We start from the raw sequence: 18,964 nt of genomic DNA on the forward strand, positions 1-18,964 counted from the left end.
CAGTCTGTCTCTCTCTCTCTGCCCCCTCCCCTCTTCTCTGTCTCTCTCTGACCCTCTTGTTTGAAAGGTCAATACGCTGTAGACAAATGGAAATGCTGCCATTGTCCCTATTTCGTCTCTCTCTTTGTCTCTGTCTCCCTCTCTGTCTCTCTCTGTGCTCTCCACCCTTTCCTTCCTTCACCTTTCTTCCTTCCTCTCGCTTCTCCCTCCTTCCCAAACACCTCCCCCCATATTCTATCCTTTCCCCCGCACACATCTTCCCCCCCCCCTCCGCCCTTCCGACAACCCCCCCCCCCATCCTACACACACTCCCACACACACATCCCCCCACACACACATCCCTCCCCCCACCACACACACATCACTTCACCGCCCCCTCCCCCCCCACACACACATCCACCCCCTCCCCCACATCCCTCCTCCCACACACATCCATCTCCCCCCACACACATCCATCTCCCCCCCACATCCCTCCCACACACACACACATATACCTCCCCCACACACACATGCACATCCCTCGTCCCCCCCCCCACATCCCACGTCCTCCCCCCACATCCCTCCCCCTTCCCCCCACCCCCACATCCCACAAACGTAAATCCAGCCCTGCTGCCCATCGTCTCTCCCTTACACCCCCTACCCTCCCCTCCCGCCCAACCCCCCCCCCTCGCTCCTCCCCCGCCCGCCCCCCCCCCCACACACTCCTCTGCGAACCCCTCTGCCCCCTGCACCCGCCTGCCATGACATAGGGCGATATGTCAGGACAATATCTGTAGAGAGGAAAGTGCAACCCGCCTCTTTCAACACATCAAGGAAATAGCCGTGTCATCTCCAACATTTCTTTTTTTTCTTTCGTTCTTTAAACGTAAAAGGTCACAGAGGTGAAAACTGCTCTTTATCTCTTTTATTTTATTATATATTTTTATTCATTTTTTATTCTCTTATTTCCTTCTTCTCTCTTTGTGTGTGTGTGTGTGTGTGTGTGTGTGTGTGTGTGTGTGTGTGTTTAAGCTTCATTGCAGGGTTGTTGAAAACTAGGACAGTTGCGTAATGTGGAACTTGTGTGTGTGGATATATTTGTGTTGTACGCAGCGAATAGTTCAATGAATGACGGAATGAAGGAAGGAAAAGGGGTGGGGGTAGGGGGGGGGGGGGGGGGGGTGAAGGTAGGAACAGAGAAGAAAGTGCAGCTGCAGCAGCAGGGGTGTTTACATCAAGTGGAAGCAGTTACAACAGCAGACAGGATTGTTTGATTGTACACTGCTGCTGCTGCTGTTCTTGCTGCTGCTGTTTCTTCACTTTCTCCTTCTCCTTCCCCTCCTCTCTCTCCCATTCCCTGCTACTACTACTACTACTACTACTACTACTACCGCAGCTTTCTCCTCTTCTTTCTTGACCTCATACTACTACTGCTGCTGCTGCTGCTGCTGTTCTTCTACTGATGCTGTTGCTACTATTACTGCTGCTGCTGTTGCTACTACTACTACTGCTATTGCTGTTGCTGCTACTACTGCTGCTGCGATACTACTACTACTGCTGCTGCTACTACTACTACTACTACTACCACCACCACTACTACTACCGTGAAATAGCGAAGACTGGAGTCAATGATGTACAAGACTATTAATGACGCAATCTGTACACGGAAAAAATCATTGATACCTTGAGTTGTATTGGTGCTGATTACTTTTTGTCTGACATGAAAGCTTGGAGTGAAGACAAGGAGAAGCAAGGGCTAAAATCTCCAGTAAACTGCTTTGCAGATCTTGGGATCCGAAAAGAAATGTTTTAATTCTAATAACTGAAGAAAATGATGTTTTTTTGTGTGTGTATATGCGTGTGGCAGTTTAGCGTGATTTTGTAGAATCATTTCTTTGGTTGTCTGTTTTGATGTGTGTGTGTGTGTGTGTGTGTGTGTGTGTGTGTGTGTGTGTGTGTGTGTGTGTGTGTGTGTGCAGTGCGTGCATGCGTGCATGCAGATGATGGGGCAGCAAAAAAACAAAACAAACAAACAAAACAAAAACAAAACAAACAAACAAACAAAATCACACACAAAAAAACACAAAGACAAATGACGCGACACAACAGACGCAAAACAACAACAGCAGCAACAACAATGGCCCCAAATCTGAAAAAAACCTCCCCAAAGTCTCTTTAGTAATATCATACAGTGTGTGTGTTTGCGTGCGCGCGTGTGTGTGTGTTGTGTGTGTGTGAGTGCGTGTGTGCGTGTGTGCGTGTGTGTGTGTGTGTGTGTGTGTGTGTGTGTGTGTTTGTGTGTGTGTGAGAGAGTGTGTGCCTGCGTGCGTGTGCGTGTGTGTGAGTGCGTGCATGCGTGCGTGTGTGTGTGCGTACGTGCGCGCGCGCGCGCGTGTGTGTGTGTAAAGCTTCCGCAAAACTTTTCCATTGTCGTTGTGGAAGAGAACTATCGACCGTGCGTGGGAAGCCGTTTGAGCTTCTTCACTGTCCCTGTATCTCTTTTTCTTTTCTTTCTTTTGTTTTCTTTTCCTTTCTCTTTCTTTCTTGGTCTTTCTTTTGTTGTTTTGTTTAATTTAGGGCTCAGAGAGAGACAGACAGACAGACAGACAGAGAAACAGAGACAGACAGACAGACAGAGAAACAGAGACAGACAGAGAGAGAGAGACACAGACAGACAAACAGAGAAACAGAGACAGACAGACACAGAGAGAGAGAGAGATACAGAGAAACAGAGACAGACAGACAGACAGAGAAACAGAGACAGACAGACAGAGAGAGAAACAGAGACAGACAGACAGACAGACAGAGAAACAGAGACAGACAGACAGACAGAGAAACAGAGACAGACAGAGAAACAGAGACAGACAGACAGAGAGAGAAACAGGGACAGACAGACACACAGAGAGAGATACAGACAGATAAACAGACAAAGAGACAGAGAGACAGAAAGAAATGCAGAGAGAGAGACAGACAGACAGACAGACAGAGAAACAGACAGATAGAGAGACAGACAGTCAGAGAAACAGACAGACAGAGAGAGAGAGACAGAGAAAGACAGACACACACACACACACACACACACACACACACACACACACACACACACACACAGCGACAGAGAGAGAGAAACAGACAGACAGACAGACAGAGACAAACAGAGAGAGAGAGAGAGAGGGGGGGGGAAGGATAGGGATGGAAGTAACAGTACACAGCAACAACAACAACACACCACCGCCACCACCAGCAACAACACGCGCGTGCACGCACGCACACACACACACACACACACACACACACACACACACACACACACGCACGACACAACACTATACACTACACTACACTACACTACACTACACTACACCCTAACCCTATGTTCTGCATTCGAAATCACGTACTCATTTTTCTCATGACGACAGTGGCAGAAACAATTTAATTAACGACATGATGTGGAGTGATGGCCTAGAGGTAACGCGTCCGCCTAGGACCCCCTCCACTAGACTTTGAGTGGTGGTCTGGACGCTAGTCATTCAGATGAGACGATAAACCGACGTCCCGTTGCAGCATGCACTTAGCGCACGTAAAAGATCCCACGGCAACAAAAGGGTTGTTCTTGGCAAAATTCTGTAGAAAAATCAAACTTCGATTGGGAAAATAACTGCACACAGGAAAAAAGAAAAAGAAAATGGGTGGCGCTGTTGTATAGCGACGCGCTCTCCCTGGGGAGAGCAGCCCGAATTTCACACAGTGACAAAAAGAGAAATACAATACAATGAGTTAGATCCACGGACAAAACAATCATCACTGCTTTACGGACAGTATCCAGTCCAACCATACCGCAGTTGTTCGAGAGAGAAAGCAAGCATCAATGGTTGCTGACCTTTTGGAGAGAGGGGGGAGAGAGAGAGAGAGAAAGAGGGGGAGAGAGAACGAGAGGAAGGGAGGGGGAGAGGGAGAGGGCAGAGAGAGGGGGTGAAGAGAGAGAGGGTGGGAGGGAGGGAGAGAAGAGGGGGAAAGAGAGAGGAAGAGAAGAGACAGAGAGAGAGAGGAAAGAGGGGGAGAGGGAGAGACAGAGGGAGAAGAGAGAGAGAAAGAGAAGAGAGAGAGAGGGAGGGAGAGAGAGAGGGGGAGAGAAAAGAGAGAGAGAGAGAGATGAACAAATGATGAACAAATGTTTTATTGAGGGTAAACTGGATAAGCTGAAAGCTTCTTTACACCATACCCTCTCTCACACACAAACGCACACACATACACACACACACACGCGCGCGCAAAAGAAGAAAGAGACAGTCAGACAGACAGACAGAGACAGAGACAGAAAGGGAGAGAGAGAGAAGAGACACAGAGAGAGACAGAGACAGACAGAGAGAGAGAGAGAGACAGAGAACACAAACCCAGAAAACAGACCCAAAGTAAGGCCGACTTCAACCCTATTTCTTTACACGTAGAAGGACGTGTGTGACCTTTTCCAGCCAAAAGCGGCTTTCCAGTCCCCAGGTCTCGGCGTTCCAGAAAGGATGCCATGTTCTTCTGCTTTCTCCGAGCTCAGGTGCTGGTCTGTGATTTTTTTTTTTCTTCTCCTTTTTACCTCCCTCACTTGACTTTTGAACTGGGGAAAACAAGAGTGGAATGTGTGTGTGTGTGTGTGTGTGTGTGTGTGTGTGTGTGTGCGTGCGTGTGCGCGTGTGTGTTTGTGTGTGTTATTTTATGGTGTGTTTTTGTGTGTGTATGTATGCATATGTGTGTGTGTGTGCGTGTGTGTGCGTGTGTGTGTATGTGTGTGTGTGCGTGCGTGCGTGCGTGTATGTGTGTGTTATTTTATGGTGTGTTTGTGTGTGTGTATGCATGCATATATATATGTGTGTGTGTGTGTGTGTGTTCGTGTGTTTCTGCGTGTTTGAAATGTATCTTCATGTTCTTTCAAACAAATCGATGTCACATAATTATAGTGTTCGATGACGCTGAAAAGGGGCTGTGACCTGGTGAATGAATGATCAGTATCCGCATCTGTATCTCTTTCTTTCCCCATATCTCACTCCCTTAGATGTGACGGACTCGGCTTGACTTGCCTTGAGACTCTTTTTCAAAAGAAGTGTTCAGGTGATATCGCTATATCTTCAATGCCTGAAAGAGAAAGAGACTGAGGGGTCGGGGGAGGAAAAGAGAGAGAGAGGGGGAGAGAGAGAGGGGGGAGAGAAGGAGAGAGAGGGGGGAGAGAGAGGGGGAGAGAGGGGGGGAGAGAGAGAGGGAGAGAGAGAGGGGGAGTGAGGAAGAGAGAGATGGGGAGAGAGAGAGGGAGAGAGGGGTAGGGGAGAGAGAGAGAGAGAGAGGGGGGGGGAGAGTGGGAGAGAGAGAGAGGGAGATAGAGAGATGTGGAAGCGAGGTAACAGATTGATTTTCGCTTTCGGGGAGTTAGTTAGATTTAGCTCCCTGGCCCAGAATCGATTCAGGTAGGGGAGAGAGAGAGAGACAGAGAGATTCAGAGAGAGAGATAGAGAGAGAGACAGACGGAGGATTGAGTTAGGAGAGGTGGGGCCAGAGGAGGAGGAACAGACATTTATTGGGACACTGGGACACACACACACACACACACACACACACACACACACACACACACACACACACACACACACACACACACACACACAGACTTTAGCACAGGGATCTGATCTGGCAACATAACAAGCCTTTACGATAACACCCCCCAACACCGTGTACACCTTTGGTTTCCAGTGAAGCGAAACACGGCTCACTTCGCCATCTCCAGTGCAGCAGCAGCAGTGATAGACAACACACACTTGGCGATTCCTTCCTGACTCACACAGCGGGAGTGATGAGAGAGAGAGACAGACAGTGATAGATAGATAGAGCGAGACAGAGAGAGACAGACAGACAGAGATAGATAGAGAGAAAGAGAGAGACAGACAGACAGACAGACAGGCAGAGAGAGAGACAGACAGAAAGACAAGACTGACAGACAGAGATAGATAAATAGATAGATAAACAGAGAGAGAGAGAGAGACAAAGACGAAAACAAAAGACAAATTTTTATTGGGAGAGAGAGACAGACAGACACAGAGACAGAGGCGGAGAGACAGACAGACAGACAGAGAAGACGGACAGAGATAGATAAATAGACACAGATAGATAGATAGATAGATAGATAGAGAGAGAGAGAGAGAGAGAGAGAGAGAGAGATGGGGACCTCATGGCCAATGACAGAGAGAGAGAGGTACAGAGAGAGAGAACTGAGCACACTGAACACTGAAATGTTCAATGTCATTAGCCGTAAAGCTATAGTGACGTAGTAGGTACAAATCAGAACAAAAATGATTGAAAACAGATATAATTGAATAGAAAGGGAAAACAGGTCTGGAGGAAAATAAACTACTAAGATAAATGAAAAGGGAAGAGTTACATTAGGATAAGTTTCGACAATGTAATTATATATGAGAGAGAGAGAGAGAGAGAGAGAGAGAGAGAGAGAGAGAGAGAGAGAGAGACAGAGAGAGACAGAGAAGATATGGGGTAGGGAAAGATAGATGAGGGTGGAGCTTTAGAATAATTCAGAATGGATTATTTGTTGACAAGATGTTGGGGTTTTTACAAGCAATCAGTGAAATGATATTCCGTACCGCCGTCTGAAATGACAGTGGAAAATCCTCACAGCCTCCTTCACCATCACAACCATTATCATCATCGTTATCACCATCACCTTCACTATCACCACCATCACTACTATCATCACAATCACCACAGTCACCGTCACCATTCATCACTGTCACCATCACCACCACGTCCATCGTCACCACCATCATGATCATAATTATGTGTATCAACGACACCAGCACCAACACCACCACCACCATGTTCAGAAAGTGACGTTGTTTCCAGATAATGATTCTATACGATCTACATTACCTTGCATACACGAGAGAGAGATAATCCACGTTTTATTTGCTCATCAGTCATTATCAGTCTGCAGCAAGGGGTGTGATTGATTACCCGGGAGACAGGGGTGTGGAAGAGATGGAGTGAATGCCGCAAGCTGACCTCTTCCACCTCATTCTTCCCGTCATCTCTCCTCGCCTTTGTCAGCCTGGAGTTCTGCACATCTGTGGGAAAGAAGAAAATTAAAGGGCGATAAGAGATAAAAAGAAAAGAAGAAAAGAAAGAAAAGAAAAGAAAAAATACAGGAGAAAAGCAATATCTGATTTTGTCAACTGTGAGGAAAAAAATCGTTTTCTTCTTCTTCGGGTTTTTTTGTTTTTGTTTGTTTTTTGGTGTGTGTTTTTTTGTTGTTGAAAGTTTCTCATTTTACCGACCCGTTCGGTCCGTATTGAGTTTTTGTTTATTTGTTTGTTTGTTTGTTTTACACCTCTCCCACGATCACACACACACACACACACACACACACACACACACACACACACACGCACGCACGCACGCACGCACGCACGCACGCACGCACGCACACACACACACACACACACACACACACAATGCCTGCCTTTTTTCTGAATAGAATTGGAGTGTGGTGTCGGATTTGCTGAAGTGATTTGTGGCAGATGAAACTGCTCTAAGATATCGTCAATGACTGGTGGGGAAAAGACTTCGTTAATTTTCAGTAGCCATTCATTGTTGGATTACCTGATGGTGTATGCACACACACACACACGCACACACACACACACACACACACATGCGCTTGTTTGCTTGCTTGCTTGCTTGCTTGCTTCCACACGCACACGCGCGCGCATACACCCCTACCTCCATACTCACATAAAGGCAACTTTTAGAATTAAAAATAGCAAGTTAAAACAGAATTATGCCCAATATTATGGAATACAATTATGTCTTGATGAAACAAAGACGATAATTTGCTGATGCAGATTTGATTTAAGATACACCGATGTGACAGCTTTGGTGATACGTGTGGACCACAGTCGGCAGCATCACTCAGGGAATGACAGTGTACTCAGGTATTCGTGCAGCGGTACCATGATTAGACAAATGCACACACACCGTTATGACATACTGATATGATGATCCGACAATGCACAGTGACTTATGAGGTCCACGATAATGCACGTTGAACATGATTATTTCAAGCTGAATAAAATGATGACATGGTTCTGCAAGGAAAAACACGCCTCAGCCAAAACAAGAGGTAATTCTGTTGTTTTTCTTCTTTTTCTGTTATGTACAGTATGACACTGATCAGCATATCTTGCACACACACACACACACACACACACACACACACACACACACACACACACACACACACACACACACACACACACACACACGCACGTGTATATATATCTATATATTTATTTTATCTGTATCATGTGCATACTAAAAGAAGAATAAATCATTTCAAATTTCTCATGAAGCGTCAGAGTATGGGTCAGGTCGTTTACTGACATGTGGTATGGCATAATGCATGCTTACCGGAGCAGTTTATTATGACTGAAGGGGTGACAGGCTGTGCTTTGAATTGATAATCACGCAACTCCCATTCAGTCAACGTTCCATTCATAGAGCCCTTCAGAAATCTCCCCACAACGAAAGATGCAGACGAGGTTGGCAACACTGTTCTGCAGGCTGGGCACATACCCCCAGTGGTGATATTTCGGATAAAAACGATAAACCGAGATCCAATGTGCAGCAGAAACTTTGCTCGCGCGCGTGGAAAAACCCACAACAACGAGAGGCTTCCAGAAAGTAAATTCATATAGGTTAACAAAGACATTCACGCAGACGTATAAAAAAAAAAAAAAACCATAAATAAAAAAACAGATGGAGGAAGAGACTATGGCAGTGAGCTACACCATGGGGAGAGCAGCCCTAAATTTCTCACAGAGGAATGATCTGTCATGGCAGGAGATGTACAACATAACACAACACGCGATGCATCTCAAGGGAGAAAACTCAACTCATCGTCTCACGACCATTGTCTTTCTTGACGAACCCAACTGCCAGGGGATCTGGTTTTCCGTCTGCACTCGCGATAATTCGACAGTTTCCGGAATGTGGTCAGAGGCGCTGTCTGATCAAGTGCAACTCGTATCCTTGCATTGCGAAAATTTGCGTTCGGGAATCCTTGTGCCGCGCTTGATTTGCAGTATTAAAGCGCTTTGTCGATGTGGAGGGAAAAAGAGAATATTGATATTCTCCCTAGTGTTTTTTTTTATTCGCCTGTTCAGAATCTGTTTGGCCGATATCGATAACTGCTTTTCGTTGCTGGAGGAGAATGTGTTTGATTTATTAAATCAATCGTTCGTTCGTTCGTCAAGTCTTTCATTTCTTATTTATCATCTGTTATCATTCTCTCACTTTCGCGTTCGTTCAAGATATTTCAATCCTTCATTCTCTCTGTCTTTGTCTCTCTTTGTATATATGTCTGTATCTGATTGCCTTACTCTGTGTGTGTGCGTGCGTGCGTGCGTGCGTGTGTGTGTGTGTGTGTCCCCGTGCACTGGACATCTCCTGTCAAACAGAAGTGGGCCGAAATGCAATTTCCTCAGTGTGATGATGTGTTTGCTTTAATCTCCCTCAGTCCTGTCGTCCACCCTGTTTTCTCCTGACTTCTCTGAAGTCACTGTGTGTGTTTGTGCAGCCATATACCTTCTCTTAAACTCTCCGAACTCTCCCACTCCCATCCCCACCCCCAGCAAGCCGCTCTTCCGTCCCCCCGCAAACACTCATCCCCCCCTCCCCACCCCACCCTCCCGTGCTACTTCCCTGTCAGGAAGAAAGGTCACTTTGAGAAATCGGTTTCGGATTCCAGGTTAACGAATGTAATTTGTTCTTCATCTCTTGCCCTGACAGAGAAGATTTGCTGTTGGCATTTTTGTTTTCTTTAGTTTATATACATGTAAGAGTGCTTGGGCTGTAATGTTTTGTTTGTTAGAGATATGACATATCGTGTGTTTTATCTTGCTTTTTGGGTGTGTTTTTTTTCTTTCTTTCTTTTCCAGTGAAATACGGAGCGAGCGAGAGAGACAGACAGACAGACATACAGACAGCGACACTATAACACACGCACATGCAAGCAAACATGAGAGAGAGAGAGAGAGAGAGAGAGAGAGAGAGAGAGAGAGAGAGAGAGAGAGAGAGAGAGACTGAGACAGACATACACGTCAAACGGCAACGGAGAGAGAGAGAGAGAGAGAGAGAGAGAGAGAGAGAGAGAAGGCACGGAATAGAAGAAGAAACGAGAGAAAGTGTGTTCAAAGATTGACAAGTTCGTCTGGCTATAGCGCCAAGGGAGTCAAAAACGGCCCCTGCATCTGTCAGGTTGTATATGTTTCTTCTGCCAGCCACCCACCCCCAGGGCCCTCCTTAGAAGACCGGCCTGTTTACTCGGCTCCTCAAATAAACGCGGGGAGCCTGCTGGGGAAATTTGTGAACCCGGCGTGCAAATGCAAAAAGTTGAGCGCAGATCTTGTGCATGCCTCTTCTCGTTAAATGAGAACAGAGTGAGAGAGATTGGGCCGGTGGGGGGCGCGGGGGAGAGGGGGGGCGTGGTAGGGGGAGGTGGGGACTGGGGGTGGGGGTTCAGGAAAGGAGGGAGGGAGGAGAAGGAGGAGGAGGGGTGGATGGAGAGAGGGAACGAAATCGAATAGTCTCAAAATCGTGTGATGCCTTGTTGTGTGGCCATGGACACACACATTAGGGATGGACGCGCGCGCGCGTGTGTGTACTTATGTGAAAGAAAGGCAGGCAGACAGACAAAGAGTACACACACACACACACACACACACACACACAGATAGAGGGGGACGGAGGGAGGGAAGGGAGACAAGCAGAGGGAGAGAGGAGGGGTGGTGGTAGAGAGACAGAGGGTGAGAAAGTGTGAAAAACAGAGAGAGAGAGAAGAGACAGAGATCCTCACCCCCACACCTTCCTCACACGGTTCTGTGTCCGTCTATCCCTCTCCCTCAATCAAGTCTGTAGGTCTGTCATCCTCTGTCTCTGCCTATCTGTTCTCTGTCTGTCTCTGCCTATCTGTTCTCTGTCTGTCTCTGCCTATCTGTTCTCTGTCTGTCTTTCTCTGTCTCTCTAGTCTGTATCTGTCTCTGTCTGTCTCAGTCTCTGTCTCTGCCTATGTACCTCTCTCTGCTGTCTCTATCCAAATTGTGTATTTTCCGGATTATTTTGAATTGATGTTAATTCCGTTTGCCCTGAGAGCTGGATATGATTGTTTGCCCTGAGAGCTGGATATGATTGTTTGCCCTGAGAGCTGGATATGGTTGTTTGTCCTGAGAGCTGCATACTTATTCCACTCCCCTCGTTGAACAAATTCGTTATCGTTACCGTCGTCTCTCTGTCTGTCTGTCACCCCTCGTCCTCTATATTGTAATAATTCTTCTTCTTCTTCTTCTTCTTCTTCTTCTAAACGTATGGCTGCCGATACAGGGAAGAGGCTGACACATTCAGCTAAGTCAACAAACGTTGAGGTGATTGCCTCCTCTGTTGGCCGTCTACAGTTGCTTCCTCGTTTTTTTCTTTGTGTGTTGGGCATTTTTCTCTGCCCGGCCGTCTGTCTGTGTGTCTGTCTGTGTCTGTTTCTCTGTCTGTCTGTCTGTCTCAGTCTGTTTTTCTGTCTGTCCGTCTGTTTCTTAGTGTCTCTTTCCCGATTTCTTCTCTCTCAAATGTTCTGTTTGCGTTTGTCCTGCGTTATTTTGCGTTATGTTTTTTTCCCTTCTGTGATGATAATAATGACTGATGATCATTCTGATGATGATGATGATGATGATGATGATGATGATGATGATAATGATGATGACGATGACGACGATGGTCTCATTGTTCTGCTGCTGTTGCTGTTGTTGTTTTCAATGTCGTTGTTACTGGTTGTTGTTGTCATTATCCTCAAGGCCTGATCAGAGCATGGGGTTTGTGCGAAGGTCAGGCAGGTGCTCGTGTTTCTGTGTTCTAGCGCATATGGATCAGTCCGCCCGCTTTGTCACTTCATTGAAACTGGAACCGAAATTGTAATTATGATGACGTAACTGTTCCTCCCTCATCTCCCATCCATACCACACCGTGTTGCTGTGTGTTGCTTTGGTTTTAAATACTGTGATCATGATGGTGATGCTGATGATGGTGATCATGATGGTGATACTGATGATGGTGATTAGGGTGATTGTCATCATCATGATGGTGATATGTTGGTGATCATGATGATGGGGATCATGATGTTGGTGATATGTTGGTGACCATGATGTTGGTGACCATGGTGTTGGTGATGATGGTGATGATCATGATGGTGATGATGATGGTGATGATGATGGTGATGATGGTGATGATGATGGTGATGATGATGGTGATCATGATGGTGATGATGATGGTGATGATGATGATGATGATGGTGATGATAGTGATGATGATGGTGATGATGATCATGATGATTGTGATGATGGTGATTAGGATGATGATGATCATGATAGTGGTGATCATGATGGTGGTGATGATGATCATGATGTGATGATGATGTTGGTGATGATGGTGATGATGATAATGATGATGATGATCATGATCATGATGATCATGATGGTGACGATGACGATGATCATGATGATGGTGGTGATGATGATGATGATGATGATGATGATGATGTGTGTTGCAGGCAGTACATCAAGATCCACATCGTGGATGACGAGGAGTACGAGAAGACGGAGAACTTCTCCATCGAGCTGGACGAACCGTACATCATCAAGAAAGGAGCCGGTAAGAGCACCACCCCTTTGTCTTTTTAGCTCACAATATAGCCTACATGGCAAGCTGAGTTTAGTTTCTTGGTACATCATCATGACAAATGGTAATGTGGCCTCATAAAAAATATCGAATCATACAGGTAGGAGTAGTTGTTGTGTGCACAGGTCTTTGACAAGACCTTTGTCACTGAAAAGGTATGATGGAGCTGTCTGTACAGGTGTGTGTGTATGTTTAAGTGAATGCAACGAAAATACAGCACTTGTTTTTTGCATCATTTTTAACATTTATCTTTCTGTCTTTCTGTCTCACTGTGTCCGTCTCTACGTCATTGTCTTTCTCTCTCTGCCCCTATGTATGTTTGTATGACACTTTTACTCCCCCACCCCCACCTCCCCAACTCTTTCTCTACAGAGTGACATATATGCCGTGCATGCAGCTTTGTGTTATCGTTGTTGGTATCAGTGACATCAGATCAGTTTCTATGTGCAGTTGTGCAACTGACACGTCTTGTGGAACGCTGTTGGCGAGGCCAGTTGTTGCTCATGTAAACACTGGATCGTGTCAGCAATCGGTAGTGAAATGTTTAAACCAACATCCTCCGCATTCCTGAACTTGTTCGTGGCACTGCCGAACACTGTCAGAACTTTCAGGGATGGTCTGATTGAGAGAATGTTGCTTTGAGAATGTATCTCTTTGTTGTCCTTTCTGTTTCTGATGGCTTCGGTCCTTTCAGCATCCCTGTCTTCTATGTGCGAGTGTATCGCTGCTAAAGGAGCTCAGGGTTCATTGTTTTCACATCGGTATACGATGCCAAACAGTGTCTCCGATATTGAGGAAAAATGTGATCATAGTGTGAACATAGTATTTATATTCTCTCCCCCCCCCCCCCATCCTTATACATAATAATATAATGCTTAATAGAACGGCACAGTGAATTATGGTTCAATCCAATCCATATAGGAGATTCATGCTCTATTGGACAGAGAGAGATCAGATCTCTTCAGACGATGTCTTTGTTGTTAAGTTATGGTGGTGTGAGAGGGGTTGTGTGACTGTGAACGATGATGGCTGACACCGTCAGGGACAACACAATAGAGGGGTGGGCGGTCTGCTGGTTGGTTGACTGACTGGTAAAAAGAAGATTCAGTTTGTCTTTACAGGTCTAATTATTCTGTTAAGTTAAAGCTTTTTTCTAGATTTCCTTGACCCTTTTTTCTTTTTAGCTGTTTTTCTTTTCTTTTCTCTTTTCTTTCTTTCTGTCTTTCTTTCCTTTCTTTCTTTCTTTTTAATAAAAAAACCCCAAAAAGAAAAAACAAATCTTAAGGCATTTGGTGTCATCAACAAATAACTCGGTAGAATGAAAATGATGTCAACAGTGACTCGCTTTTCACTCTAATAAATATGCTCTTGCTTGTCGGCGTGGTTTATTTGTGCACGTGTCAGTATCAGTGTCTTAGATTCAGTAGCATTATTTTCACGATAGAAAAGAGCATTGATTGATTGTTAACACCTGTCATTCTCTCAGTCTATCTGTTTCTGCCTATTTGTCTGTCTGTCTCTCTATCTCTCTCCATACATATCTCTGTCTCTTTGTCCCACGCTCACTGTGTCTGTCTGTGTGCACTCACAAATGCGCGCCCATGCACGCTGGTAGTGTATATGTTGTTTCTAATATCTATGATGGGTTTTTGTCTTGCGTAATTTTTATATCCCAAAGGGGAACAACGTAGTGATTAATTTGATTTGGGTTTGTGTCCTGTGTACATGAGGCGGGTAGCTGTGAATGAATAATGATGTACACAGATGTGCTTTTTTGTTGTCATCATTGGTATTATTATTATTATTATTATTATTATTATTATTATTATTATCATCATCATCATCATCATCATTATTGTTATTATCGTTGGTGCTGTTGTTGTTGATGATATTGCCTATGACAGTATGTTATTATTATTATTATTATTATTATTATTATTATTATTATTATCATTATTATTGTTATTATCGTTGTTGCTGATGTTGTTGATGATATTGTCTATGACAGTATGCTATCATCATCATCATCATCATCATCATCATCATCATCGTCACGTTTTCTTTCATTCGCTCGTTTACTTCATTTATCGATTCATTTCGTAATTCTTTTAACCGTGTATATTTTCTTTTGTTAGTGTCTGTGTATTTTTCTTTTTAACTTTCTTTCTTCGTGAGTTAGTTTGTTAGTTATTCTTCCCCTTATTCATTTCTTTATCTACCTACTTATTTGTTTAGTCGTTCGGTTATTTGCTTCACTGTCTATTCACCTGCTTATCTATGTTGTACCCACAGTGCCGATGAGAACGGGACCGCCGAACTGCCCTGTGATTAGAAGTGGGTGATTGGTTGTGTTGCTTCTGTGCCGTGCACTGCACTCAGCCATGTCTCACCTTTCACCTTTTTAGTCTGTTTTTTTTTTTTTTCCTGACAGTATTTTTTTTTTCTAGCCCTTTTAATTCGCGCATGTTTGCTTTGCTTTGTAGTTCATTGGACGGAGTGGAGGTGGTGTAAGGGTTGAGGTCTTTGTTCATTGTACGGAGTGGGGATGGTGTAAGGGTTAGGGTCTTACAGTTCATTGGACGGAGTGGGGATGGTGTAAGGGTTGAGGTCTTTGTTCATTGTACGGAGTGGGGATGGTGTAAGGGTTGAGGTCTTTGTTCATTGTACGGAGTGGGGATGGTGTAAGGGTTGGGGTCTTTGTTCATTGAACGGAGTGGGGATGGTGTAAGGGTTGAGGTCTTTGTTCATTGTACGGAGTGGGGATGGTGTAAGGGTTAGGGTCTTTGTTCATTGTACGGAGTGGGGATGGTGTAAGGGTTGAGGTCTTTGTTCATTGTACGGAGTGGGGATGGTGTAAGGATTGAGGTCTTTGTTCATTGTACGGAGTGGGGATGGTGTAAGGGTTAGGGTCTTTGTTCATTGTACGGAGTGGGGATGGTGTAAGGGTTGAGGTCTTTGTTCATTGTACGGAGTGGGGATGGTGTAAGGATTGAGGTCTTTGTTCATTGTACGGAGTGGGGATGGTGTAAGGGTTGAGGTCTTTGTTCATTGTACGGAGTGGGGATGGTGTAAGGGTTGGGGTCTTTGTTCATTGAACGGAGTGGGGATGGTGTAAGGGTTGAGGTCTTTGTTCATTGTACGGAGTGGGGATGGTGTAAGGGTTGGGGTCTTTGTTCATTGGACGGAGTGGGGATGGTGTAAGGGTTAGGGTCTTTGTTCATTGGACGGAGTGGGGATGGTGTAAGGGTTGAGGTCTTTGTTCATTGTACGGAGTGGGGATGGTGTAAGGGTTAGCGTCTTTGTTCATTGTACGGAGTGGGGATGGTGTAAGGGTTAGGGTCTTTGTTCATTGTACGGAGTGGGGATGGTGTAAGGGTTAGGGTCTTACAGTTCATTGTACGGAGTGGGGATGGTGTAAGGGTTAGGGTCTTTGTTCATTGTACGGAGTGGGGATGGTGTAAGGGTTAGGGTCTTACAGTTCATTGTACGGAGTGGGGATGGTGTAAGGGTTAGGGTCTTTGTTCATTGTACGGAGTGGGGATGGTGTAAGGGTTGGGGTCTTACAGTTCATTGTACGGAGTGGGGATGGTGTAAGGGTTAGGGTCTTACAGTTCATTGGACGGAGTGGGGATGGTGTAAGGGTTGAGGTCTTTGTTCATTGGACGGAGTGGGGATGGTGTAAGGGTTGAGGTCTTTGTTCATTGTACGGAGTGGGGATGGTGTAAGGGTTAGCGTCTTTGTTCATTGTACGGAGTGGGGATGGTGTAAGGGTTGGGGTCTTTGTTCATTGGACGGAGTGGGGATGGTGTAAGGGTTAGCGTCTTTGTTCATTGTACGGAGTGGGGATGGTGTAAGGGTTAGGGTCTTTGTTCATTGTACGGAGTGGGGATGGTGTAAGGGTTAGGGTCTTTGTTCATTGTACGGAGTGGGGATGGTGTAAGGGTTGGGGTCTTTGTTCATTGTACGGAGTGGGGATGGTGTAAGGGTTGAGGTCTTTGTTCATTGTACGGAGTGGGGATGGTGTAAGGGTTGGGGTCTTTGTTCATTGTACGGAGTGGAGATGGTGTAAGGGTTAGGGTCTTTGTTCATTGTACGGAGTGGGGATGGTGTAAGGGTTGGGGTCTTTGTTCATTGTACGGAGTGGGGATGGTGTAAGGGTTAGGGTCTTTGTTCATTGTACGGAGTGGGGATGGTGTAAGGGTTAGGGTCTTTGTTCATTGTACGGAGTGGGGATGGTGTAAGGGTTAGGGTCTTACAGTTCATTGTACGGAGTGGGGATGGTGTAAGGGTTAGGGTCTTTGTTCATTGTACGGAGTGGGGATGGTGTAAGGGTTAGGGTCTTACAGTTCATTGTACGGAGTGGGGATGGTGTAAGGGTTGAGGTCTTACAGTTCATTGTACGGAGTGGGGATGGTGTAAGGGTTGGGGTCTTACAGTTCATTGTACGGAGTGGGGATGGTGTAAGGGTTGGGGTCTTACAGTTCATTGTACGGAGTGGGGATGGTGTAAGGGTTAGGGTCTTTGTTCATTGGACGGAGTGGGGATGGTGTAAGGGTTGAGGTCTTTGTTCATTGGACGGAGTGGGGATGGTGTAAGGGTTGGGGTCTTTGTTCATTGGACGGAGTGGGGATGGTGTAAGGGTTGAGGTCTTTGTTCATTGGACGGAGTGGGGATGGTGTAAGGGTTGAGGTCTTTGTTCATTGTACGGAGTGGGGATGGTGTAAGGGTTGAGGTCTTTGTTCATTGGACGGAGTGGGGATGGTGTAAGGGTTGAGGTCTTTGTTCATTGTACGGAGTGGGGATGGTGTAAGGGTTGGGGTCTAGATCGGATTAGATAATACATATTTTGACATACACATGCCCATGAATTTCAATTCTAGTTGTTGTTTTTTTTGTTTTGTTTTTGTTTTTTTGGTCTATGCCTTTATTGTGCATTTGACTATTTTATTTAATCCCGTCCCACTCTTAGGGGTAGTGTGTGGAGGGTAGACCAAATGCACTCGCAACTGACATACTGAAACAGTTCAGTTCAGATCACTTGCTCATGGAGGCGTTACATGTTTTCGGACAAATCCATAAGACGCTCCATAACATCTGCTAATGCAGATGTCCGACCAGCACCGTTACCCAACGCGTAGGTTGTGAGGGAAAGAATGAAGTAAGATAGAATGCAAAAACAAATAAATGGATAAGGCCTGACAGAAAATACAAGCAAAAGATGCTGCAAATCCCCCCCCCCCTCCCCAGGCATCTCTCGCCCCCCCTCCCCAGGCATCTCTCCCCCCCTCCCCAGGCATCTCTCGCCCCCCCTCCCCAGGCATCTCTCCCCCCCCCCTCCCCAGGCATCTCTCCCCCCCCCCCTCCCCAGGCATCTCTCCCCCCCCTCCCACCACCAAAAAAAAAAAAGACCCAAACTGCATCAGTCAGATCTGTCTGTTAAACAGCTTTACAGGCAAGCGAACAGTGTGCAAAAAATAGACCTAGAATTTCTGTTTGTACACGACAACAAAACTACGTACATTAAACATGGACTTCGCATGTAAAATATAATCTTCTTTGGGATGAAAACAGTGCTCAAGGTGAATAATTCAGTGCATTGAAATTCAGGATAGAACTAATCATCGGTGCTGTTCATGTCACAGTCTTTGCGTGAACTCAACTCCATTGGAATTCCTGACTATTTGCGCGCGTGCCCGCACACACACACACACACACACAGGCACGCATGCACGCGCGTACTGACGTACGTACGTACCTACGTATGCACACATACATGAACACACACACACACACACACACACACACACACACACACACACACACACACACACAGACACACACACACACACACACAACACACACACACACACACACACACACACACACACTCACTCACTCACTCACTCACACACACCATAACAATTTATCAGTTGGAATTCCACTTTCTCTTTAGTTCGCCTATTTTTCGCTTTTTGTCTTCGCTTGCTGTAGCGCAACCTGGCTGAAATGTAGAATTACAGTCGATTTGTTTTTTTAGCTTTCCTCTTTGTTTTACTTAACAAAGGCTGTGCTTTGCTTTTGTTTCGTTTTTCAAAGCGTTCGGTTTCCGTTCGCATGTTTGTCTGTTTCTTGGTTACTAATGCATTTTAAATACATTTTTGATGATTTTTTTCTATTGATTTTTTTTTTAAACTGATGCTCAGTTGCTGAACTTATT

At 45.5% G+C, this 18,964-nt stretch overlaps 1 protein-coding gene across 4 annotated transcripts in view; it reads left to right on the forward strand.

Moving 5' to 3' along the window:
• LOC143296092 (sodium/calcium exchanger 3-like) overlaps positions 1 to 18,964 on the forward strand; it is a 257,142-nt gene that overhangs the window by 160,221 nt on the left and 77,957 nt on the right. For 3 of the 4 annotated variants that reach the window (XM_076607851.1, XM_076607852.1, XM_076607850.1), the window contains 2 exons: positions 12,620 to 12,720; positions 15,040 to 15,081. In XM_076607851.1, the coding sequence (XP_076463966.1) occupies positions 12,620 to 12,720; positions 15,040 to 15,081 (143 nt within the window). The remainder of the gene's footprint in view (positions 1 to 12,619; positions 12,721 to 15,039; positions 15,082 to 18,964) is intronic. The other variant, XM_076607853.1, reaches the window with a different exon arrangement.

Source organism: Babylonia areolata, chromosome 21 (genome assembly GCF_041734735.1).
Source record: "Babylonia areolata isolate BAREFJ2019XMU chromosome 21, ASM4173473v1, whole genome shotgun sequence".
Classification (NCBI taxonomy): domain Eukaryota; kingdom Metazoa; phylum Mollusca; class Gastropoda; order Neogastropoda; family Buccinidae; genus Babylonia; species Babylonia areolata.